The sequence below is a fragment of the Saccostrea echinata genome, unplaced genomic scaffold (genome assembly GCF_033153115.1).
Source record: "Saccostrea echinata isolate AGI-Se365-2 ecotype Australia unplaced genomic scaffold, CSIRO_AGI_Sech_v1 ptg000012l, whole genome shotgun sequence".
Lineage (NCBI taxonomy): Eukaryota > Metazoa > Mollusca > Bivalvia > Ostreida > Ostreidae > Saccostrea > Saccostrea echinata.
The window spans coordinates 11767110-11794630 of NW_026889761.1; the positions used below are offsets into that span (position 1 = coordinate 11767110).

The 27521-nt window shown below is 32.4% G+C and overlaps 1 protein-coding gene and 1 non-coding gene across 4 annotated transcripts in view; both read right to left on the bottom strand.

The window, feature by feature from the left end:
- LOC133185353 (epithelial cell-transforming sequence 2 oncogene-like) overlaps nt 1–25323 on the bottom strand; it is a 50877-nt gene extending 25554 nt beyond the window's left edge. Inside the window, exons 1-19 of one of the 3 annotated variants that reach the window (XM_061320507.1) lie at nt 25099–25323; nt 24850–24885; nt 15478–15717; nt 14976–15116; nt 14726–14819; nt 14103–14350; nt 13419–13576; nt 12735–12879; nt 12180–12295; nt 11804–11991; nt 11419–11508; nt 10932–11132; nt 10459–10565; nt 9213–9296; nt 8271–8379; nt 7333–7398; nt 2587–2664; nt 729–898; nt 331–476 (exon numbers count right to left, since the gene is read on the bottom strand). In XM_061320507.1, coding sequence (XP_061176491.1) covers nt 331–476; nt 729–898; nt 2587–2664; nt 7333–7398; nt 8271–8379; nt 9213–9296; nt 10459–10565; nt 10932–11132; nt 11419–11508; nt 11804–11991; nt 12180–12295; nt 12735–12879; nt 13419–13576; nt 14103–14350; nt 14726–14819; nt 14976–15116; nt 15478–15717; nt 24850–24885; nt 25099–25308 — 2627 coding nt within the window. In that variant the 5' untranslated portion in view covers nt 25309–25323. The remainder of the gene's footprint in view (nt 1–330; nt 477–728; nt 899–2586; nt 2665–7332; nt 7399–8270; nt 8380–9212; nt 9297–10458; nt 10566–10931; nt 11133–11418; nt 11509–11803; nt 11992–12179; nt 12296–12734; nt 12880–13418; nt 13577–14102; nt 14351–14725; nt 14820–14975; nt 15117–15477; nt 15718–24849; nt 24886–25098) is intronic. The other 2 variants (XM_061320508.1, XM_061320509.1) reach the window with 2 other exon arrangements.
- Nucleotides 11617–11709, bottom strand: LOC133186174 (Z30 small nucleolar RNA). Its single transcript, XR_009721023.1, has one exon. It is a non-coding gene; the product is annotated as a Z30 small nucleolar RNA (small nucleolar RNA).
- Nucleotides 25324–27521: the final 2198 nt, after the last annotated feature.

The window sequence follows — 27521 nt, forward strand, 5'->3', positions numbered from 1 at the left end:
TTCCCCCAAAATATACATTTTAAAAAACTTTCACTCAAGCGTGAACAAGGAACTAAAGAGTTTAAGGAATAAGTTTGTAACCTTATCTTTCCATGGTACTGACCTCTGTTAGCTCATCCACTTTCATTGAGTTACAAGAAAACATCTTTCTGGGTACAAGTTTTACATTTTTGTAAAACCATGACCCTACACACACAGGTGGACAGATATATTCTGAACGAACGAACTACTTTTAATGTGTCCTTCATACAAGTAACATAAAACAGTATCCTCCAACTCCAATGCTATCAAGACACTTAAAGGCATAATGTACACCAAATTTAGAACTACCTGTTTGAGTTTAAGGCGGCTCTGAGAGGTTTGACATAAACATCCTTCACTGCCTGAAGAGTTCTGTTGTACTCCACCTCGCTACTCAGTATCTCCATGGCGATGGGCGTTCTCTTCTCTGGATGGTCATGGAATTGCTTAGCACTCTAAAATTCAAACTCACCTGAGGTTTTTTAGCTATTAAAAATTCAGCACTCTTAAAGGAAATGATTTCTCTGTATCAGATTACCTTAGTCTGGGTCCAAAATGAATGAAAGCTTTTTTAACAGTTGATATTCAGTTAAATTTTCTCTCAGATATAATAAACTTCCTAGTGGATATGTACAACATTTAAAAAGTTTCCTTTTAATATTAAATTTCATTTTCTTTTATTACACCAATATATATGCCAATTTTACCAGTCGTTCATATTTGCCGGTGAGCCTCATTGAGCCGAAAGTGACTCGTAAATTGTCTGCCTGTTGAACAAGTCGCTGATTTTTTTGTTGTCTTTGACGTCTGTTTTCTTCTTTTTCACTTTGTTCCATTTGTGCTTTCTCTGGCATGTCTGCTGGGGGTCTGACAGTCTCTGTAAAAAATCAAACATTACAACTTGACTCAGGACACTCTCGTATATGCACAATGAAAATGAAAGTACAGGGTGTTTCACAATAAATGTCACACATCTAAAGGCAGAAAGAAAAATTACAACTAAAGCTACATATACATTTTATATATCATTTTAATCAGCAGATATTCAAAATTATTATTTGAAGTCAAAAGTATCCAATATTCTCCATTTCAGTTTCTATGGCAACGATTTCCTAAAATGTTATACTACACGTGTTTCCTTACCATTGTCCTAAATAGCTTAAAAGACTCGTGTTCAGATTTCTGACCACAGCTTCGTACGTTTCACAGGATACTTGACAGTTTTCTTGATTATATCTAGATTTTTAGAACCCCCAAAGTGCATATTTATTATTTTTATTTATTTACGTTAATAAATAAAATCTAGACAGGGCTTTCTGGTCTGGATATTTTTCTTCATCACACCCTGTAGAATATATAGGATATCGTGCTTATAATAAAAGTTTACAAATTCAAATTTTTAAATTCTAGTTGTACTCCATTTTGAGAACAACTGAAATTATGACATCACTGATTATATCATCAGTGTACTTCATGGAATTATAATTTTCCCGATATTTTGCACTATCATAATTTTAGATAAATATGCTTGTCTATGGTATTTTGGTATTTTTGGTATCATGCTTGATATTCCGATTATGCCCATTTAGATGTGTGACATATATTATGAAACACCCTGCATAATTGTAATGTAATTCACAAACATGATTTTTAAAAAAAATATTTTGTACTTTATCGTATTCATGTTAACAAAAAGTCGAAGTTCAAATTATGTGAGAAAAATGTACTTGAAGGTAATTATTACACTCAAGAATGAAAATTGAATCTGATGGTCCCAAATGTTCTTTATAAGTTGAAGAGTCTCAAAATACTGGTTCACAATTAAGAACAGATGACACAAACTTTTTTTCCCCAAAAAATCATGAAAATTGTCATTCAGAGTTTCACGATAATGTCTTATAAAGTGATATAAAATTTGAGAATTTTAAGGATGATGGCAGAAAAGTAGCATTTTGAACATCATAAGAAGCTTACAATTTCTTAAAATTGATATCTGCACCATTAGCAATCATAGGTCTTAAAATACATATACCAATCCATACATTCTATTTATTTTGTTTGAATCATCTGTCATTAACATGGTTAAAGATATATTCATATACATGTAAACAATTTCAAAACAAATCACCAAAATGGAGAGCACAGGGGTATTGATTTTCTCCAAAGCAAATAAATCAGTGAAGAAATTCAGTATACAAGAAAAGCAAAGAAAACAAAATGTCAGAGCTGTTTCCTTCCAGGAAAATATACAGGAAGATATACATATATAGTGAAAGGTGATAAAAGTATGTAGCCACCACATCAGTGTCTTTTACTCAAAAGCACATTTATAGTGAAAGTATAATCTTCCACCAAAAAAAAAAGAAAAAAAAAAAGAAAATGGAGTCCTACTTCAAGAAATGTTAAATGCAGTCTTTTCACCTTTAAATCATGCAAAACTCAAAAACTCTTCACAACTGAAAAGCAACTACTAAAAGAGTTTCATACTGAAATAGTCTGAAAGGGAAAGTGACTTTATAAGAATACAAGTATTATAAATATACTACAAGCTTTGTGATGTTTTACCACTCAGACTTCTGTCTTTGGCAATATCATCGTTTTCCTCGTCCATCTGATGTGAAGAGTCATCTAGTGGGGGAGGGTCTACAGTATTAGGACACATATTTATATTACCAAGATAAAATATATGTCAAAAGCAATACTTAGCACATTTATATCTTAATAAACCATACATAACTTCATTTTTTTGGAGGAGCACTTATGAAACACTGGCTTATTATTAGGCACTGTTTGGTCCCATAATTTTGATTACAATTGTGACATCTTCTGCAACTTAAAGATCACTGACACGTTTTGTGTTCCTATCAGTTGTCTCTTAAAACATTTGGATTATCTACTCAGGTTAACTATGTGCTATATATAAGGCCAACTTTTTTTTATATTCTGTTTTACGGGAGCGCCGACCCTAATTTGGGCTAAAATGAAATAAAAATAAAAGTCCCCAATTCAAGTTTTATTTTTATTTCTCCCGCCGATAGTTTATTTATAGTCTCTGAAAAAATAAAAGAAATATACAAGCCTTTCAAAATGCGATTTGTCATTGGCTGAGGTAAATAGATTCATCCAATCACAGTATTCGTTGCGTGAAGAGTCACTGCACAGCATAGCGCCAAAATGTCAGAATCGGAGGGTTTCACGTGTTTTTAGTCGTTTTAAAAAGTGACATGTCAATGTTATATATTAGAAAAAGTATAAATTTTAATGAAAGATTGAATGAAATAGACGAATCAGTGATCTTGATCAAATGACATGCGGAGGGCCACGTGGAAATCGAGGTTCTGTCAACCGCTTGTTTTGAAAGGTTCTGAGTATGTATTATCTTTGACAATTGCTTCAATACATTGAAATACGTCTTGAAGATTTTTTTAAACTTAATTTTAAGACAGAAATGTTTTCTTTTACAAGTAACGACAGAACACTAGAACTATGTAGAACTGGTAGAAAGTGGCGTGACTGAGGAAATTCGAGTCACAACTTTCACTCGTTTTATGACAAATATTGGAATTCAGAATTACCTACGAAGATATATCAGTATATATGCTTGATTGATACAAGACATTATCTCCTTTTTTATCGCTTTATGGAATTGTGCGTGCTATGTAACAAATTAATGTATATTGATTGTTCAGCGTATTCATATCAGCTGATGTAGTGTATATATGTATAGCTCTTGTTTAGTAAAACAACTTTTTTTTACCACCAGGGACCTATATACTATATATTAGTATATAGGTCCCTGTTACCACTAGGGAAAAGTATTGTTGTAAATGATACGCCCTTACAAATATTATTTCAATTCAAGACCTGGTTTCTTTTTTCATTCAACAGTTGTGGATTAGAACCATTTTCAACAATTAAATTTTTAAATTCTGCAGTAAACAGAATATTGTCATGTGTATTTTATATGTGTATACTATGGGAAAGATGTGTATTTTCTACAATTATATTGAAAGTTAGCATGTTCAGAAAGAAAACATAAGGATAAAAAGATATATATACTACAGATTGAGGAAGTTTGAATATGTTTTCAATAGAGATATTGTAGTACGTTTTTTCCACCTACGTATATATTAATTGGAAGTGCGCTGAAAAAAAATATTATACAACTTTTCTTTTTTTCATGTCTCATGTGCACTTCTGTGAATTAATTTATTTTAGCTGATCCATTGAATGTCTCACTGTATTTTCTCCATAACTTTGCCAAAACTAGTCCAAAATCCTCAGATCTTGTAATTTGCTGAATACCGAAAAATAAAAGATTCTGAAAAGTTTATGAGGGGTGTGACAGAAGTCCTATAGGTTTACTGTGGTGACAATATGATATTTGACAACTGAGAGAAGATTATAGATTTGTATGTTTGATTTGCATTAATGTTAGAAACTGCAAGCTTTATACTAGAAATGCACCCCTGCCCCAAATATCTAAGAGAAAGTTAAATTTAAAATAGTTCATTGATCCATTAACAGTACCAATTCTGTGTTTTGTGTACATAAGTTTTTCAAATAGCACTGTTTTTCTAACAAATTAAGGTCATACAAATAAAATTGCAACCTTAATTAAAAATAAAAAAATTTATTGCATTTTTTCATTTTATTTTTATTTTTTTGACCGACTGCTTAAATTTCGAGCTTTTATTTTTATTTTTATTTTGACCCCCCGACTCAAATTTTTGAAAAAAATTCCCGTAAAACAGAAAATAAAAAAATGTTGGCCTAACTATTAGTAAACATCTACAGTTATATTAAATATATAGCAAGTACACATGCATACATGGAATAATTGTAGTCCAACTTTTATTTCTATTGAATGATATATCGTAAACAAAAACTTTTGTTTGCAATTCATCAGTCTGAAATCAATTAGACACTATTAATCTTTACAACTGTGGAAATACTACATTAATCATATATCATATAAATAAACAGTTTGAGGAAATACAAGTAGATATTCACAAGTTAAGGAAGCTTGTGAAACTCGCAGATATTTCCTACATGCAAATAAAAGTTGGTTCACAGTATAAAATAATCAATGGCCCTGGGGCCATAAAACTTAGATGAGCTCACTTTCAATCTCAGCCTCACTTTTCCACTATATATTTCTTTTGTAAAAGTGAGACTGAGATCAAAAGTGAGCTCGTCTAAGTTTTATGGCCCCAGAGCCAGATTATATTTGTATCACAGGAATGTATGTGTCTGAATATTTCATGTATGTGCAATGTAAAATGTGTTCACTCAGTAATGTACTCCGTACATCCACATGACGTAGAACATTTCCTATACCTCTCAAACCTTGCACACAGATCACATACTGACAAGATAATCGTGAGTTAGAACAGTAACAAATATATATAGTAAGCATGAAATATACAAACATATTACTACATATATATAATACTTATATTAAGTGTGAAATAAACCAACATAATTATTACTATATATATATATATATATATATATATATATATATATATATAATATGTATATTAAGCATGAAATACATAATCAAGCAGACATTGTCATGAGTTGTTCGAGAAATTACCAAACATGGAGAAATATATGTAGGCTTCTTTAATTTTCAACACTTTAATATTCTTTTTAAAGAAAACATTAGAAGCAAAAATAACTGGACATCATTCAAATAGATTGAATTCTTCAGAAGCCATAGTTGGGAAGGACTGAGTTAAAATGTTCCACCTTGCAAGGCTACTTTAGGAATATATGTAAATATGGATGTATGGATTTTGTTCCTAAATTTCATTCATATTGAATTGAGATAGGTTAGGAAAGAGAATAAGACAAAATTGAGACATGACTGTGGTGTTTTTCTTTGAAGTTTACTGTTCTGTATAATCAATACAGTACAGGACTATGGTTAATGGAGCTATCTTCTGTACTGTATAAGCCCTATATATACTGTGTTGTATTAATTAGCCAACTGTTCCATTTATAAAATACAGAATAATAACAAAATTGATTCTGATTCGATAATACAAAGCACAAATAGCAACAACAATTTTTTTTCCCTATTTGGAATTTTTAATTTAAAATTTCCTTGTGAATGTAAAATATCAAATTTTCTCAATCACATATTATCAGTACAAATCATTGCATCCGCTCCTTCCAAATTTTGGGCATGTGCTGTGTGTTTAGGTTTGAAGCCATCCTATTACAATAAATAATTTTCTGTACTGCACTCCTGAAGGACTATAGCCTCCTTAATATAAACAGTATTTTACAGATCATATTAGTAGGTCGTACTTAAACTCAAAAGTTGCGAATGAAAAAAAAAAATAAGACTCTATATAACAGAATTTTTAAACATGACTTTTTAAAAGCATAAAATTGATTTTAATGGCATTATAGCATACCGTATATACTCGCCTATAAGTCGGTCCGCCTATAAGTCGGTTGTATTTTTTAAGCTTAAATTAGAGGGATTGACCTTCTAAAATACCAGTCTTTTTAAAACTCGCCTATAAGTCGGACATACAGTTTTGGACCAAAGTTTAACTCCCAAAAAATCCGACTTATAGGCGAGTATATATGGTAATTAAGTGATAAGAAATCAGCCAAAAGTGGAAGTGTAGGCAGGTATGGAGCATGCCAGGTTCTGTATCATAGATCTATACAAATTTAAGGACAGAGACTCATGCTATGCACTCATCCATCCCCTAACTTGTATCTAAGAAAGAGAAACATCTTGTTCTCTAAATAATATTTGCAGCTTTTAAAAGTCAGGCTGGTAAAACACTCACTAACTGAGCTTTCTATAGTTCTAAACTTGTCTTATGCTATTCTTCTGACTCTTGATCCGGGCTGAAATATCCAACTTCTAGGCTCTCAATCCCTAGATAGAAGGGTGTGTATTATGAGGGGGGGGGGGGGGGGGGAAGGGGGGGTAAAAAGGTAGTAGTTCCATTTTGTAAATAAAGTGGTAGAGATACCTTAAAAATTTCCCCATTAATGTATTTCTGAACAGCCTCAAGTTTGATATATACAGAATACTACAGCAATGAAATTCTACAAATATAAAGTATATAAAACTCTTTACATCTATAGATGTAAATGCTATGTATCATGCAAAGCTAAATGTAGATAATGAAATGTGTGTAGGGATCACATCAAAAGATTTTTTTTTATCTAAAACAGGATCTTGTAATACAGCTGAAAATAATTTATCAAATTTGATAAAAAAGTATACTGTGCTTAAAAACTTTTGATACAACCCCTGATGGACAATGACTTAATTACCAGTAATATCATGATCATGGTGTTGTGTGTAGTAATTTTCTATTTCTCGATCCTCTGGTTCAATGTCTGCATCAAGCAAGCAGAGAAAGTAAAATGACAGAGTGCTGCATGAAATGAGGAAAAACTTTCGTTGCTTAAAGATTTAAGAAATAAGGTTGTACATCATGAATTTTGTGCTATCGTTTGCTGTTAATTTTTTGCCATTTGAACTTTATACAAATATCCTTACGGAACACTTACTTGTATTTCATCTATTTTCAATATGCAAATGGATGATAAACTTGTATAAACAGACTTCTAACTAATTAATGCACAATGCATAATACATGTAGTATAATTATGATCACAGCTTATACGGTGTATTTACATGATGACAGTTTTCAAACTGGAGAAATAAAGCATGCACTGATCAATTTATAAGCATAACAGGAAATAGAAAAAAAAATTCTGAATTATTCCCGTTTCCCATATTGGATGTTAATTCAGGAAGCTGATTATAATGAAGTAAAGAGATTTTAATTCATTATAATTTAATACAATTAGATCCCCCTTTTTTTTTTTTTAAACAATTTTGTTATATACTTGACTTTCTTTACTTCATATGAATTTCTTGAACACAATTTCTATCTCCCTCCTCCCCCAGTAATATATTCTAATGATGATTAATTTGCATTTTATGTATGACTTTGAATTTAACATATCATGAAGTCTTTAACATATCTACCAAATACAAAGTGTTTTTCCCCAGCATACATTTAAAAAATGATGCTAATATTAAGGATAAAAAAAATGTTACTTCATACAGAATGAAAATTATTACACATCCAGTATTCCATCTAAAGGGAAAAAACACACTACATTCTTCAACAAAAACATAACTTTTATCATGCTCTCACAACTCTTTCTTCATGATACAAGGTGTGATAAAATTTCTTTACCTCCCCAGTCGGCCTTGACCTCTTCCTCCTGACCTTCAGTTTGACCTTGACCATTGATCCTAGTGACCTCTTCATCCTCATCCTCGTAACGCTCAGCTGGTATGAGGGACTAAAACAAATGAAAAAAAGCACAACAGTTTTATTATCCAACATCAATTGTTTGTTAATCTTTATTACCTGTAAGTCAAACTTCAATTTCACAATTTACTCTTCATTTAGTAGTTTCATTACTTACAATTACAATATTGCTTGAAAATTTTTTCAAAATTTATGTAAGATTAAACTTGTTTTCATCCTTAACACAGATTTCAGAACTAGCAAATCAGAGTATTGTGGTTTCCCACTTTCAAGGCCTCACTGGTTGGGGTGCAATGATTTACAGCATATTGGAACTGCTTGTATCTTCTGGTTTAACCATCCCACGTCAAAAAAAGTTTATACTTTGAAAGCAGATTTTCTGGTGCAAAAGTTAGTAAATAAGATTAATGCTCTCGATAGACAAACTAGTGTAGGCAAGGAGGTCAAAAATCATAGTACTCCTTGAAAGGTGTTATCACAGGAAATATACATGTACATTTGAAATACGAAAGCCTTTTTCTTCCCTTATTCAAGTTATTGGTAATGTTAAGACTTTTATGAAAAATAAGTCAAACTTCAATATCAAGATAGCACATGTGACATATGAAAACCTATTTTCTTGTGCTCAAAAGACACTGGCAATGTTAAAACTTTTGAAAAGAAGGTCGAATGTAAGCTCATCAAGTCAAAAATTTTAGTACACTCAGAAAGATTGTAAACATGTGAAATTCCCATCTTCTCTTATTCATACGTTTTGAACAAGGTTGAAATTTTTATGACAGACTGAAAGACAAATAAGATTTAATGGTCCCTCACTTCAGTGAATGCAGGCCACAATAAGACTAACTGTATACATGAATTTACCTTTTCTAGTGAGCTGGTGAAGGTGAGATCATCAACTCCGGCTTTCTCTAGTAGGTACTGTCCTAGAAACTCAAGGGAGTTCACCTGTTACACCAAAATTATATGCACTTATTATTTAATGGCACAGAAATTAAGCTCAATTTTTCTTTGACTCAGTCTAATTTAATTAAGTTCACTTTATCTGTGATTACGGATAAAAGACAATCTAATTAAAATTAGATGTTCCGAATCCCCTACCGCTTCTGAAACATCTACCAACATCCCATTAGAGGTCACGTCAGAGCGACCTTTCGATTATGAATAAACATAAAAAAAATTTTGGCCAATCAGATTCAACCTTCTGTATACGATTCTAAAATTAGTTCCACAGCTACAATCTTTACATCATTGATGCTCAGTAGACTGTCTTACATTGAATTAAAGTAATTTTAGTATGCATTGAACGAATAATCTGCCAATCTGGCATTCTTACCTAAATAATGCAAACGAAAATGCACAAACTACATGTATACGTCTATATACCCCACACGTCACATTCACATATAGCACGGTCTTTACCATGCATATTTTGTTTACTACGAAACCCCTCGGGCGTTTAGGTTTAGCAGTAAAAAAAGAAACACATCCGAACTAGAAGCCAAGATTTCAGAGACGGCGATTTCATTGGGTAATCGAAAGGTCGTTCTGACGTGACCCCGAATGGGATGTTGTTAGATCTTTGAGAAGCAGTAGCGGATTCGGAACATCTAATTTTAATTAGATTGGATAAAAGAGAGAGTGACTGAGAAGGCCAAAATGACAAGGCCCCTAAAATATACTGTAATTAACCAAAATTTCATAAATGTGTAACTTTCTTTAAAAATACAATTTCCAACTCAAATTCTAATTCAGATGCTTCACACTCCAGACACAATTTGTGGAGAACTATTTACTTTTATATATACCAAATGATTCAGTACTGTAAACCAACTTTTATTTGCGTGCGAGAAATATTCGCGAGTTTCACGACCTACTTTAACTTGGGAATATTAATTGCCGTGAACCATTTATTTTGCTTTACAATTTGTTGAGAATATTTCCTCAGCCGCAAAAAATTCATCTTCGTGGATTGACTTCAAACTGACGAATCACGAATAAAAAATGACGCGAATAATAGTTGGTTTATAGTGATTCAGACACCTCATTAATCTGGTTAATTTGATCTGGAACACAAGTGTTCGGATAAATAAAGTGCTACTGTACTTACATCATTTTCCTGCTTGCCTAGCTGTACTAAGGCCTCTGACAGCGTGCTGGTGACATTATTCACTCCCTGGATCTCAGACTGGCCCAAAACATCAAACACCAACTGACCTGTAACAAAAAAGCATGTGATAACAGTCCTACTGAAGTTATAAAACATCTGTCTAGTGGATCCAAACAGATCTGTACATGTATTTCTAGTGTTTCTATAAATGACTGTTTATCTGAAAGGTTCTTTACCTGTATCATGTGTACTGAATCCAGGACATATTCTGTGACATTCTTTATTTACCTATCACTACAGATCTTAAAACTAATGAGACTTTTCTCATATAAACAAGCAGATCTAACTTCATGTAATTAAGAAGTAAATTGTTTCAGATAAACAGCAGTAACACTATGGTTTTCACAAGAAATAAAACAGAAATATTCAGTGAATGTAAATTTGACCAGGTTAATACATGAAAGGTAACTGACCAGTCAGCTGGGAAACGATGTCTCTGTGGGTGTTTTCCAGGAAATGACCTAGATGTTGTTTACAGGAAGATAATGCCTCAATAGCCTGGTCAGCGACATGTGACCACACGTCCAGTTTGCTCTGACAGAAGTATACCTGGGGAGGCTGAACGGTTTTAGCAGGTCGTCCCTCTTTGTAAGGAATCATCCAGTCAGAGTTTACTGAAATGTAAGACAATGTAAGACACATTAGTGTAACCCTTCAATCTATTTCAGTGGTTACAAAAATATTTCATGAACACAGACCCAGAAGCATTAGCACCTAGCATTACCACATCTTTGATCTTAATGAAAACTTATTATACACTGATATTTCCCCTAAAATACCAATTAACACACATCTTCTCATTCAATCAGCCAGAAATTAAAAAAAGAAAGAAAATTGGAGTTCAAAAGTTTGAACATTTAAGAGCTGTTAAACTACCATCAGTGTAGAATATGTACCCACCATGATTGAAGTTTCCTATAATACCAGTTGGTGAGGAAAACTGAAGTTCTGTCCTAATGCTTAACTGAACTAAAATCTCCAGTCCTGGTTCTACAATACAAATCCATTTATCAAGATCTTTCCAAAATTGGTATGCAAACTACTATTTTTAACACTCCTGAATTCTGATGATCTCCTCCAACAGGACAAATGGAGTCATATTTCAGAGAGAAGATTAGTTAGTCACATCTTGATCAACACCAAAACTGTATGGTGATATCAAGTCAGGCATTGATCTAATCATCATTAATTTGACTCCTTCTTCCACTTATCACTGATGTTTTAGTGCATAGGCTTTACCACTAAAGATGTTTAATTAAAGTTTGTAATTTAAAAAAATACCCACCACTTGCTGCCAAAGGAACAAATATATCAAACTGTCCTCCCTGATCAGTGGGCAGAATGTTACGTCTGCACACCTTGGTGAAGAAATCCATGATGTCTGCTCGATACAATGTCTCCATAGTAACAGTGCAGCCATGAGCCAATCGTAGCTCTCCTGGTTCTTCTGAGTGACAAAACAGTCCTATACTCCTGTAAGAGGTAAAGCATAAATTTTTCTTAATAAATTTTCTAAATAAGGCATCAAAATTCTTTATAACATGAAACTTTTTGTTCAAATTATTTCTTTTTCAAGATATTTTAGAAACACATTATGACTTCTACATGTATGACTTGACAACTTATAAATTCTTATCGGAGTAAATGGAAAGAAATCTTACTTTGCTCTGCGTCCTGCCAGGACTTTTTCCAGTTTCATCATCAGTCCTTCTGATGTTGTTCCTTCATACTCATACACAACAGGAATCACCCCAAACAGGACAGCATCCACCAACAGCTGGAAAAAAAAAACAGTACAGCATCAACCAACAGCTGGAAAAAGGACGCATTACTCAGAAAAAATAATAACAAAAAGTAAAGTGACTACAAATTCAAACATTTCATTATGTTTTCTTTCATAATGATACATGTAATTTGTCATTTACTGTTGGTAAGCTTTTTATTTCAGTTAAATTAAGGGCAAATCTACCCAATGGACTACACTGTGCAATAAAAATCCATTTCTGTGTTTAACTGTACACAGAATCGTACTTTGCCAATGATCATGAATTTTAACAGTAATGTCAAATCAAAAATTTCCTAATATGAAACTTGCATATTTATGTACACAATCAATACAGAAACCTTTCAACTAAGTTTTAATAGACTTAGTATCGATTCTATTTTCGTGTAATCGGGAAAGTTTAACAAGCAGTGACTGTGCTACTCCCACTTACATCAGCAGCGGGAACTCGGGAGGAGATGAAGACAACGCGTGGGTGGTCCGCCTCCTCTATTCCTGTTAGAGGGAGAGTTCTACTGAGGGTCCTGAACTCTGTTGAGGTAGGGTATGCCTCGTAACCAGACATAAGAGTGTCACTCCTAAAACAGAACTTACAAATGTATTGACTCATTTGTATATACATGTATTAAAATTTACACTATAAATATTGTAAATTTTCAGCATGTTTTAATAGACAATCTATATGTACATGTAGCAAACTTTTTTGGTTGTTAAAATTCTTTTACAACAAAATCATATTTTTTATGTTAAACAGGTTGACAGAGCAAACTCATTTTTAATGGAAAAAACTGTACATTTATTTGATGATTGCTAAAATTTTTCAAATTTTGGGGGACTTCATTCCTGGGGCAACTTCTGTAATGAAAGATTTCATCCACATACATACATACATGTATTTACGAAAGTTATAAATTTGTTGCAAAGGGGCTCCAATAAAATATATAATTGAACCTCTTTCCACAAAACAGAATCACTTCACAGTATTTTGCATCAATTTTCAGATGTTCAATAAAATTTATGTATGTACATTACATTACATGTTGTAATTAAATTAACCATTTAACAACTGTAATAAGAAATTTATGGTATACTGTGGTTTATATATTACAAGTCTTACCCAAACCACTGCATCTTGGTCCTGTTCCCCTGTACTGGGGGGTTCCAGGGGGAATCCACCAGGTTTTTCTTACGTCTCTCCTCAAGATTAATTAAGTCCATAACCTCCGACAGAGACTTTCTCTGTGCTGACTTGTTCAGATCGCAGTCATATCTGGACTTAAATATTTAAACATTTCTTCATTTTATCATTTGAAAAAAAAAAAATCAATATTCTTTTTTTCAATATACCAAATTCATACAAAACCAAAAATACTTGGTTCTAAAATTTGAGTACAAAACAAAGAAAAACTGATAATCAACACATAAAGGTTAAAATTGCAGAGGATTCTCGTAAGTGGTGGATACTAGTATTCATAAAGGTCTGGATCTAAAGCTATAAATTTAGACATACATAGATCACCAACACTTTGTGAGAATGCAGAAGTAGATTTACTTTGTTTAACTGGTTTTGACCAGAGAAAGTCACCAACAGAACCCTGATCAGATTTCTGATTATGAACATTTAAAATTTGAAGAACAAGGGAAAAGTGGGCAAAAAGAGGTAAGTCATTTAATTAGCAAAGTTTAAAGAAAAAAGATTCCCTATAATTTCTTATTAACAAATTTTACTGTAGCTTGTAAATTCTGACAGAATTAGATATCCCCTTTAAAATGAAGCTATAAACATGCTTCCTTTACATACTGTCATGAGCCTGTGTCCTTCCTTTCTGTGAGCAGATCCCAGTCCAAGATCAAAATCATGAGACTTGCTCAGTGCCAGCTCATGATTTTTCCTGACGATTCCCCACTTGTTGTGGTAGACAAGGGCAGACTTGGGTAATTTAGGGTCATTTGGATTAGCACCATGGAGAAAGGCATAGAAAGACTTGTCAAGGTCATGTGGCTTCAATGAGGCAGATACCCATGGGGGACGGATCTTCATTGCTGTGCCTGGTGATAAAAAGACATATAGTTTTATCATGCTTAATACATGTATGACACACACTGCAAATACTTCATGAAGAACTGAAGGAATATTTTACAAAATCACAATAAATTCATATGTTGTGTATATCTACATTATTATTTTAAAATGAACATCACTTGGAATAGTGAAGTAAAATTTGTCATCAAAATGAGCACTTTGATTTGAAGTGTATCTTTACTAAATAAAGAAGTTATAGTTACTTTTGGTCAAATAAAAAGCAGCATATTTGTCCTAAATATAAACCATTAACCATACAAACATAAATTTTTCATTTTTCATCTACTTGTGATTGCCCTGCCTTTAAGACAGATTTCATAAGGTACACAAGGTAGACTTACTGCTACTTGTGGGGGACATTCTTCCGGACCCCCTGGCAGACTTGGGATGTTTCTTCTTCTTGCCAGGAGACTGGGTCTGAACTGGTTTGGATTCCTACATACAGGACATACAACAAATATAAGCCTTGCATTTCCATGGGGGGGAAAGTCTCCAACGATAATAGCCAAGTCAATATTTTTGGTCCTATCAGTGATAATGTGCATATATTCTCAGAAAAAAAGAAATACCCAGGTACAAGTATTTGCTCACCTGGATGTCCAGTGCTGGTCTGTAATCCGGTGTCTGAACACATCCCAGATAATACTTCTTCCAGGCCCCATACTCATTGTCTGGTGCCTTGTAAGGGAGAAACCAGCCATAATTCAAACATTTGGGCATCCATACAACATCCTGTAAAACATGACCACGATAAACAAACATCTGACTTATTCTATCAACTTTATTCTGTTGCAATAACAATTTGTTTCGATTTTAAACTATGTTATTTTTGTTTGGTATCTAAAATGTCATCAAAATTTGGAACATTTGGGTTTTTTCCCCCCATAAAGACCACGACTTCAAGTAAAGGCATACAAAGGCAATAAGTTTTGCTGATGCTTTTAGATACCAAACATGCTTAAACATAAGACGTAAAAGAATCTGAAAACATTTCAATCATTAGTCCTATTCCCTGTTTATCTGACCTAATTCAAATGATCAGCTTCAAGAAGAATTCCTTAGAAGAAGAAAAGTACTTTTAAGTGTGTCACACCTGTTCAGACAGAAACTTCCAATGCCAGGACACCTGAGCACACCTACATAGAGACTGAGGGTCCAGGAAGGAGAATATATAAAGGGAGAGGAACTTTGGGAGGACAGTGGTGAAATCCAGATGCTGTAAAGGGACATTGTCCTGGAACCAGTTCTGTACAAACTTATATTGGGGGCGTTGACATTGTTGAAAGATGGCAGCAAAAAATCTCTTCCTCTGAGAGTCAGTCCAAAGATCAAACTATACAAAAAAGGGGAAAATTGGTGATATTTTAATATACTACAAATTAATCTATATATATTATAGAACATAATTGAATTTTTTGGATATTTTCCTACTGGAATAAAATACATTGCATGAGCTTCAACTCTAATATTCTTTCTATAATGCAGAAATATTCTGTGCAAACTCAAATGCACAATTGGCGGATCGCAGATCCTCGCTTAAGCCCCGCCCACCATGACGACGGTAACTATGAAGTGAAATGCCCGACATTCGATGTAAACAATATGGCCAATGCAGTACTATGAAATGACATTCCAGACGACTTTTCTATGTTTTATTTATTAAACACAATGCTCCTTTACCATAAAAAAGGGTCGTAACCTTTATGAAAGACGTTTACATTAATGCTGTCAATCTATATGCACACAAAAGCAAGAAATCTTCAGATTATTTACGCCCTTATTCCCGAAATCAGCGAAAGTCAACATTGGACTTGGAACTTCCAGATGCATAATGCAGAAGATATCAGACGATGTACATTGCAGCGACAATGCTGGGTATGTCTACGGTAACTCTAAGTTATTAATTTTTTTCTTGTTAGAACGTAAAAATTTATTTATTCTTTTAAAATATTAATTATAAAAGTGCATGCAGATTGACTGTTCCGACACCTATAATTGAGCTTGGGCCTTTACAACCTCACTCGGAGAAGTTGTGTGATACATGATTTATTAAATGATCCTTTTCAGTAGTAGCATATATTAATAATTATTTGATGTTTTTTATCTTTTCAGTCTCTCTCTCTCTCTCTCTCTCTCACGGCCAATTTTAAATTGATATATACCTGGGCTATTTACAGGAAACTTTGTCATACAAACTGAAAGCACTATGTCTCTACTTTATATTGATATTATATTAAATTTATATTATTTGAAGGTGCAAGCCCCATGTCAGCTTTGTGTAACTTCATCAGTTTATAAAATCAGTCATCTAATAAACACACAAATCAGATGCAAAAATCATTGGAGAAAAATAAACATTCATTAATGATTCATTTGATAAAATTATAACAACACACTAAAATTTTGCAGTTATCTTTAATATGTCATGACTATTAGTCAATAAATAATTAATGTAGGCAGTGAACTGAGTTATGTCCACAACACAAAGAATCACAGATATTTATTTTCCTTGGCAATATTTAAATGCAACTTCTTTTTTTTTATCAGAAATAGCATGTTCTATATGTACAGCTCAGATTTTGCTATTTTCCCAGTCTTACAGATGATAGAAACAGAACTGATAATAAACAAATTTAATGTTAAAATTTTGTCAAATTTATTCCTTGTTGAGAATGATATGGCAGCTTTAACTTTTGATTGGTTTTTCATATGTTGGCACTAAAACAATAACATGACATCAAACCAGACTTTAAAATAACATCACATGTGATTAATGCTTAAGTTGTTGGAATTCAAAAATTAATTGGAAAAGTTTTGTTCTCTTCAGTAATGCAATATTCTCAGCAGGGGGATTACAACCTGCAAAATATCAATTTATATTTAAGAAAACATTATGCAGTTTATTTGCTGTATCAAGGGCAGTAAAGCAAATGCATATTTACTTAAATATTACATATATGTCAAATATTGCAATGCATTTTTCAGTCACAATTTTTATCCCATAACATGATGGTCAACTGTTTAATATATTTTCAGACACCACTTATTTTACCAATACCAGGGCTGGAAACTGATGCAGTAGTAAAATGTGGAAATTATGTTTTTCCAAAGGCCCTACCTTTCCAAGTTTACCCTGAACGCATTCAAACCCTGACACATGAATAAGCCCAATGGAACCAAGTGCAAGGAGGCTTCACTTGACAGGAGCTTCATTTTTTGATTCCATTACATACATGCATTTATGCTTTAGAGTATACTTAAAACATTTGAACTATTTATAGATGTTTAAGTGTTTAATAGAAAACATTTACCAAGAACATGTGAACTATAGATGTTTTAGTTCAGACTGAGTCATGTCCAACATTTTAAGCCAATTAAAAATGTAATGTACACATGTAATACATGTAGAAAAAATTCAAGCCAAGAAATGTAAACAGTGTACATGTACATAATGTGTGTTATTGTATTTTTATATGTCACTTCAATTCAGTGAAATAGAGAGATCTGTCATCAACTTGTCTTTATTACATTTTTATACTAATTAAAAGTCATACATGACATGTATTCAGGTTTATCTTGCCTTGAAGTTAAACACCTACTTTTAATAGTACACTCTACTTTTCTACTCAATAATTTTGATTTCAGTAACAGTGAAGTTTTCTTTACAACATCAATTTTCAGGAATATTATAAACTGTCTTTGGTACTGATGCTCATATAAACATATGACAATTACCAGAATATGTGGGTCATTGTTTTCCATAATTGTTTTCTGGTGCTTAGAACTTCATCTGTAGCTGAGACATGTTGATCTCATGGATGAATGTGATTTGCTGATCACCTGCACATATCACATTCCAGCAGTTTTATTGTGCCAATTCCTTCAAATTGAATACAGTGAAAGATTAACATAATATGCCTTAAATAAAAATTTTCAAAAATGGGAGAAATATACATTTCATGTATATAATATTTGTATTATTTCGAAGTGGTAGACATTGAAGTCATTATTACAGTATTTATCATAGAATGCTTTACATTTGATTACAGGTTTATAAACTAGAACTTACGTAACAGTACCCATACCGAAATAAATTATAACTTAGTTATAACTTTTGTAACTAAAAAAAGGTACAAAAAAGTTATAACTAAGTTATCGGAGTTTGGAACCGCCTGTTTTAAGTGAGGTATAATTTAGTTATAACTTAGTTACAAAAAAGTTATAACTTTTGTATAAGTTTTCATTTTTTATTTCAACATAAATACAGCAAGTGCAAAAAGTTACAAAAAAGTTATAACTACAAAAAGTTATACTTATTAAAAGTTACACAAAAAGTTATAAAAAAGTTACAAAGTTATACTTTAGTTATACCCAAATAAATGGTGGAAAAAGTTACAAAAAAGTTATACCCGGAAAAAGTTATTTAAAAAGTTATAAAAAAGTTATACTTAATAAAAAGTTATGAAAAAGTTATAACTAAAAAAAGTTATACCCATGAAAAGTTATAACTTTAAAGATTATGAAAAAGTTACAGAAAAGTTATAACTATGAAAAAGTTATGAAAAAGTTACAGAAAAGTTATACCTAAAAAAAAGTTATAACTACAAAAAGTTATACCTAATAAAAGTTACAATAAAATTATACACTTCATGTTAACCTGTGGTGGAATTACTCAATTATAGGCTTTAAAAAAGCTACTCATTAAAATTTTTACAAAAAGATTATTAAAATTTTTACAAAAAAGATTATTTAAAAAAAATTAAAAGCACTTACAATTTTATTTTATAAACATGATTAAGAGAGCTTGGTTCATTGTCAAATACAATTGAATGAATGCACATTCATGTTTTCAAGTCTACCTTATTTTTCATCAAGCCATCATAACAGATTGAAATTTCTCAGAAGGGTTGTTTTCTTAAAATACATTTTTTTAGCATATAGTCATAAGAGTTTTTGTAAAATTACCTAGTAAACTGCATTCTACTCTTGTGAACTTTTATAAATAGGCATCACTGCCTAGATTTTAACTCTCTAGTTTTTCATGTTAGCGCCATGATCTAGCTGTACTTCAAAAAAAAAAAAAGAAGGTTCTAAGCAGTGATTTCGGTCACAGTTCTTAGCTGCATACCACCCAAGTCCTTGCACAGGTATCCTTGTGGATGTACAGTTGTGATTTTTATCTGGATTATTTAAAGACGGGCTGCACCAGTAGTCGGCCGAGCTGGTCGAGGGACTTGGCCGTCCGGCCAGAGGTCTGCGCCCCTTGACAGGTTGTACTGGTAGTAGGCTGAAGTGGTCATGGGACTTGGCCGGCCAGCAGTATGTCCCCCTCGACAGGCTGCACTGGTATTTGGCCGAGCTGGTCGAGGGACTTGGCCGGCCGGCAGACGGTCTGCACCCCTCAATGGCCTGCACTGGTAGTCGTCCGAGTCTTCATTTGAAATATGCTTGCAATTTGAACCTTCTCTTCATTTTTCTTCAATTCTGCAAAAATTAAAAAGGTTCAAACTTTAAATATTTTTTCTTTTAAAAAAAAGTTGAAGTGTTTCCTGCACTCAAAGCATATCAGATTGGAACCACTCTTTAATATCAATTCATTCAAATTCAAGGCATATGCATCTATAACTTGGAAAACAAGAATTAGAGTTCTGTTGTGTAATTGAGAAAATTCAACCTCAAGGCTCATCACATAAACATGCATTAAAAAAAATTTTAAACATAAAGAACAATATAGAACCTGACAGCTTTATAGGAATTAGCTTTAGATTTATTGAATTTGAAATAAAAATAAGATTTGATTATTTACTTACCTAAAACAGGTGATATTTTTGAAGGATTTCACTCCAGCTTGGCACAGACATGAGATGCTCATGGAAAGAAATAATGTACCAGTATACTGCTGAAATTAAATAAAAATTAGAAATTTCAGTACACTATATCATGTTAAGATCATGTGGTGTTTAAAGGCTACAATATGTACAATATTAAAACAGTTCAGAGAATCTGTTAAACAATTACACAATATAGGTCATTTAATAATTAAACTGATCTATAGGAATATTTAAAGAATTAAATATGACAAAGAATAACATTTTTTGTTCCTATACTAAATGCTGAAAAAATATTGTTTCAATTTCTTCACTTCAGTCTTTGTCATTGACATACCAATCAAAACAAACAAGAAATCTGAGATTCACATGCCTAGAATTTTGTTCATTCTACATATTTCTTCTTTTTTGAATGCCCATCTAGAGGTAATAAACATTTCCTACCAAAAACATCAAAATATTAACATAAATATTGCCTTACCGAATGATTTTGTCATCGTTTTTCTATCAACACTTTCAACACACCAACATTCAAATCGTCCATGAAAAAATCCGCGCTCTGTTGTTGACCAATCAGAGACTTAGAATAAGTCACGTGATTGAAAATAAATAAATAAATAATTCATAGTTAATTTATTTTAAATCCAAATAAACATAATTGTGTATTTTGAAACTTATCTTAAATATTAAAAAGCCAGTTGGTGTTAAAATTTTGAAACAGAGTTCCAACAAAACGGACAAAACGGACGTCGTTGCCGCCATATTTGTGTCGTTGCCGCCATTTTGAATTTAATATTTTATTTATTTATGAAAATAACTAGTAAAACTGGGTTATTTAATCAGGCAAATAATAAAATCCACATGTCCTAGTCTTTTGCTAAAATCTTAATATAACTGGCAGTCTTTATTCCCAACATCGTAATATCTGTTAATAAATGAACATGCATACACTGTATGTTGTTGTTTATCTTTCTAGCCACCCTTATTACGATTGATTTACTTTAAATTTCAAACAACCCTTGTAAAATTGTACCATTGCGTAATACACAAGCTGAAATTTACGAAGTGTAGGCCAAAAAGGTCATCTAGTACAAACACCTGTGTCACGAGAAAACAATGGAGAAATTAACACTGTTTTGCACACGAAGAAAAATCTGTGCAAAATATTAAATGACTTCATGAGATTATATTATTTGACCACTGTTTATATCTCTTGAACATTTATATTTCTCCAGAATTAGGGAAATTATTCCACCTTAAGATGTACATGCATATAATTTACAAAACATGAAATATATATAATACGTATTTTCTGAGAGAGAGAGAAAGAGAGAGAGAGAGATTATTCCCAACTTTAGATGAAACTAGTACTTACAAGACAAATATTAATTAAACAAAAATATTTATTAATGAGAGAGAGAGATTTAGAGAGAGATTTATTCCCAACTTCAGATGTAATTTACTACAAGTCTCAACTTCACATTTCTTCTGTTGAACTTAACAGTGGATGTGGCTGTGGACTGCAATGGATGAGAAAAACATTGGTAGTAAAGATGTCTAAGAAGCCCCCCTTTTTCTTTTTAAAAAAAAAAATCTCAACTCACAACAAAACAGAAAAATAAATGTCTGCGTAAGTAATAGCAGTATATAATGCAATTCATTATATGAATAATTTTTAGATAAAGAAAATTCTGCATATAAACAGTGGTACCTTTATGTAGCCCTTAATCATCCCCACCTTTTTATTCATATCATCTGTAGATATTACAGGTATGTAAAACTGTATTACTATACTAATATAATTATGCTTATTTATTATTTTATATGTTTAAATTTCAACAGTTATATAAAAAAAAATTTAATTTAGGTGTATGGTAAAAAAAAAAAAAAAAAAAAAAAAAAAAAAACCCAAAATATTCAGTTTAACTAAGTAGCCATTCTGCAAAATGACTAAGTCCAAATTAGGTACAAAAAAGTTACACAGAAAAATGACAAAGTCCTGAAAAGTTATGTTTTAGTTACATCTGAAAATGGCTAAGTCCAAAAACGTACAAAAAAGTTATACAGTAAAATGACAAAGTCCAGAAAAGTTATCTTTTAGTTACACCAGAAAATGGCTAAGTTCAAAAAGGTACAAAAAAGTTATACAGTAAAATGACAAAGTCCAGAAAAGTTATATTTTAGTTACATCTAAAAATGGCTAAGTCCATTTTAGGTACAGAAAAGTTATAACTAAAATGTAACTTTTTCTTGAGGTACAAAAAAGTTACAGAAAAGTTATAACTTAGTTATAACTTATTTCGGTATGGGTAAACATGTCCATGAAGATTTTCTGCTTTGGTGTAGCTTTCACAAAGAATTTGATTCTCTTTTGGTAGGTTTTTTAGTTGGAGATACTGATTCATTTCTAACTGCAGGCACTGGATCAGAGTATTTATCAAATGCCTGTCCATCAACAAATGCTATAAGTAATAAAAATATAAACATATTTTAGAATAGTAAATTTTACGTATCTGAAAAAATTCTACACTTACAACTGTTACATGTACAATATTCTATGAAGAAGACTTAAGAAAACATTTATTTCAATGGCATATGTAGTGTTGCTAGTTCAAAATAATGAAATAACAATAACATAGGTGAGTAAAATACAATGTACATAATAACTATTAATATTCTTGTGTCATTTTTAGACACAAATCTACCTGTATTCCTAAGTAAATAGTTACACTGTACATGTACATATCTGTTAGGCTCTTGTAAGAATAAGAATAGATCTATATATATTAGGCCTATATACGGATGTGAAATGAGGGACAGGTTAGCTGGACTTGCTCATAAGAATTTCATATTAACTTATAGCTTATTCATCACTTTTCTATCTGATGACACACATACACATATGTGTCATACACAGGCCGGGTATGCAGATCTATATATAGGCCTAACTTGACCTGTAACTATTCACAGCAGTAATACATAGCAGTGTTTTCCCCAGGCCGTTTTTGCATGGCGGTACCGCCATGCATTCACGATCCCCCGCCATGCATCACTCATTGCCGCTATGCTTCCCGCTATGCATGAATTATTAAAGATAGACTATTTTAAGAAGATATACTTCGAATGTTATCAGTTATTAATCTTTCAATAAAACAATTCAAAGCACTAGAATCATAGCGTGTACTGTACACGTTACGCACCTGTGGTGAACTCGATGCGAATCGCGGTACGGGGTATGATGCAATAGTTGTCAATTTATGTTTATTGCAATTTACTGATATGTTACCAAGTATTAAGCTTTTATTGATTAAAAATATTTATAAGCATGAAAAATTTACTAATTTCTGTCAGATAGTACACACGGTGAAAGTAATACACTTGTTAATGGACAATTGGGTTTTTCCAACATCCACAGGTCATTCTATAAATAGCATTGATGTTCCGACACCAAAAATGATTCATTAGTTAAACACATAATTTTAAAGCCATTTTTTAGCATAAATATGCTTAAAATAAACATATCCAATAAATATTATCATTGTTTATTTACTCTATGAACTATACATACTTATAGTTCAAGCGCACATGCTTGATCCACATCAACAGCTTACGTTGAATAAAAAAAAAGTCGGACAACAATGTACTAAATGTTGTCACAATATTTACATGTAAGCAATGATGCTACATAATGTGCACCCTTTCTGTTTAAAAATGACTGTAAAAGTAGGGACATCCCCCCAAAAATGTAGTAAATAAAAAAAGGTGGGGGGGGGTCACTAGGGGCCTATTCAGTTTGTAGGAAGCAAGAATAACACAGCACATTTAACATCATAAAAAGACAGTGGCTTTAGAGGAAAATAAAATAGAACATTTTTTTGTGATTATATCTAATTTTATAAACGAGAACTTAATTGTTTAGCTTTTTTAAAAGTTAAATTGACAATATATTCAAAATATATCATTTAAATTAAAAAAAAAATATAAATGAATGATGCATTTGTATTTTTCATTTAAATATAAATTCAGATACATGCACAAGTAACTCAACGAGACACGCCGCGCGCCGTCAATTCAGCAAAATTCCCCCCATGCATTAAAAATTTTCTGGGGAAAACACTGCATAGGGCCTATAACTTATGGATTTTCAATGTGTGAATATTTTTTAATCGTGCAATGACTGTAAACATGGAAGAATTAGCTACTTACCTTCGAACACACTCTTGTCTTAACTTATTTGTTGAGCATCTTCTTGTTTACAACAGATACTGTAGATGACGGAACCAACCATGCACATATCAGATTTGTAACATCACCTCGCTTTTCAAAGTCTCTCCGAGGTTTCAGAAAAGGACAAACACTTTTCTTACTTGGGAATGATCGGGGCTTCTTCTAAAAGTGTTGCAAATATCCCAACAATAACGTTTTATCATAACTGAGCGCTCATAAACTTTCCGATGTAATGTCGACTTTTTCGCTGTTGTCAGGCAAAATGGCGGCGCGTCCTTAGCTTCAGAAGGTGTGTGTAAACCGAGCGTTCTGATTGGTTAATATTCCCGTCAATCAAAAATCGGCGATCCGCCAATTCAGGTGTATAATTTAGCAATATTATTAAATTACACAATCTGTGCAATACATACCCAGTGAGAAATCAGATCCCTTCTTTCATTAAATATCTGCAAAATTAAGACAATGCACTCAAGTATAAAATACTTTATATATAGATAAATACTTAGACAATTGCAATAATCCATTTCATATTATCCTCTTTATCAGTTGTAAATTATATACATTCTAGAAAGGAGCCATGTGTGTTTTCATAAATTAAGAAAAGAAGCTACCGTATTTGCCAAGTTTATTGAATGGCAGTTAATTATTTCAAAACTAACCTGTTCATTGGCTGGTTTATTGACAACAGGTGTCCAAGCACTAGCGTATGTCCTCATTTTATTGGTGTGGAACTTCTGATTCTCCACCACCACTTCCTTTTTGCGCATAGTGTTCTGACCCAGAATTTTATCATCGTTGTGTGTCAGGCGGCGGGTTGATGTTTTCATTCTTTTTTCTTTTCCCAGGGCCTGCTTGTCCAATTCCTCCATGACCTTCACACTCTGAGCTTTTATCACCACTAACAAATGAAAAGCACATATTTTACTCTAACAATCTTAATCCTAAAAAAAAATGTGCATTTCTATGGTCCACCATAGAACAATTACTAGAATTTTATGGCATCTTATACAATTTTCATAGAATTGTAAAATGACAATTTTCACAAATGCATTGTATCTCCACGTATGAAATCTGAATAACAATGATAACTTTCTCATAGAGATTACTTAGATCCTTGATTCCATCAGAAAGTTTCAATTTGGCCAAAGCTTTAATCAGGAATAACTAAAGTATGGTAGGATGCCAGCAGAGCATCCCCCAACAAATTTTAAGGTTACATAGTTTTCCTCCAACTCTTAACCCATTTTTAAACTATGACAATACAGACATGTGCAGGGGAAATTCAGAGCCATACTGAAACTAGGAAATTCCTTGAAACTGGGTTTTTTTCTTACTAGTATAACAGGAAAGGAGAAAATGTATGGCTGGACTAGGAATCAAACCTGGGACCCCTGCATCACTAGTCAGGTGCTCTACCGACTGAGCTATCCAGGCCGATATCCACGGTCCATACCATTACACTAGTCATTAGCATCTTAATTCAAGGTGATCAATCTTAAGGCTGGTAAATTAATGTAGGAAGATAAAATGAGCCTTTTCACGTTTGATAATTTGACTTTTGCACTGATTAATCACACTGATCACAACAAAATCCACCTAGTTTAAACAGAAGCAGCTCTCGAAATCAAACTATGTTGAATGTTGTTGGCAATCACAGTGCTTATAAACAGTATGTACAACATTCAAATTATGTTTAATTTTTCAATAAAGCTAACCAAACCCCATGATCGAAATGCTCCGACTATATCACTTCCACATGACAGAATATAAAAGTCTCGGATTAACCAAAATCCAATCTTGATTCACTTACTTATTTAATGAATGTGCTTCGTTTAAAAAAAGTTTCTGACACAAAGTAACATATACAAAGAAGGACTTTGCAAAATTTATTTAAATCAATAAGCTACATTAAAAAAAAATATTTAGGGGAGTTGGAAGTCTTGCATGACTGTCTAAACTCTATGCATTGGACATATAACTGTGCAGTGTGGCATGAAAAAGCTTCAAGATAAAAATGGAAGCATTCTGGTGATGCGTCGTTGTGTATTACATTTGCACACCGTGATGCATGAGTAGATTAATAGCATGCAAGATGTAAATATGATGCTTTGTTTACCTTTTAAACCTCCTGAAAGTCAACCCGCCATTTTCCAGACATGTTTTGTTAACGCATGCGCAAGCGGCACGTTACTAAGCTGATCCTGGGGACCTTGTGGGGGAAATATTCAGCAGAAGACACATTTATGGCACGGTATCTTTTTCGGTATAGATCTTTGACAAACTTCAGTAACCGAGGTTCAAAAACATATCATAAAAAGTTAAATGGCTATGAATGATCTTTTCAGTACAAAAGAATCATAATAATGGATGCTTTGTGTAAACCCGATGTTCAGCTAACTTTATGATGTTCTGTGAATTTTATTACTTTATAATTAGTATCTGTCGAAAGATCAAAATATGTATTATGAACATAAATTTTCAACATTTTACCATCAATATTTACTGATTTTTATCGATCTGTAAAACATACAGTTTATACATATATAGTCGGCTTATGATAATTAATATTATAAATGTAATTAAAACATTTTGTTAAATCTTAATAATATAAAATATGTTATAAATTTCCAGAGGAAAGGCAGGATCGAGGGTCACATTACTTTTGATAGGGGTGTGCCCATGAGGTATTGTACCCCGTCATTCCAATTTCACCCCCCGAACTTCTCCTATAATATTCCAGTTTTTAAAGTCAGTCGTGTATCCATACATAGCTTTACATGCAGATGTTACGACCAGACTCATTCCTTTCCCAACGCTTATTTTTTGCTTAATGGTAAATGCATTATTTATTCAATCCCACACAGAATATAACCTTGACATTTGTCCTTCCAAATCAACAAAAGGTTTTGTCGATGACCCCTTTCCTTTTTGATTGTTATGAGGTTATGCCTGAATGCCCAGACGTATTGTGTCCTTTAGTTTATATGCCGTTACATTTTTTTTATATCTACGTTCAGTTTGCGACAGTTGTGAAAGTTCTCTCTCTGTATCATTCATTACTTTTAGATCTGAATTTTATCTT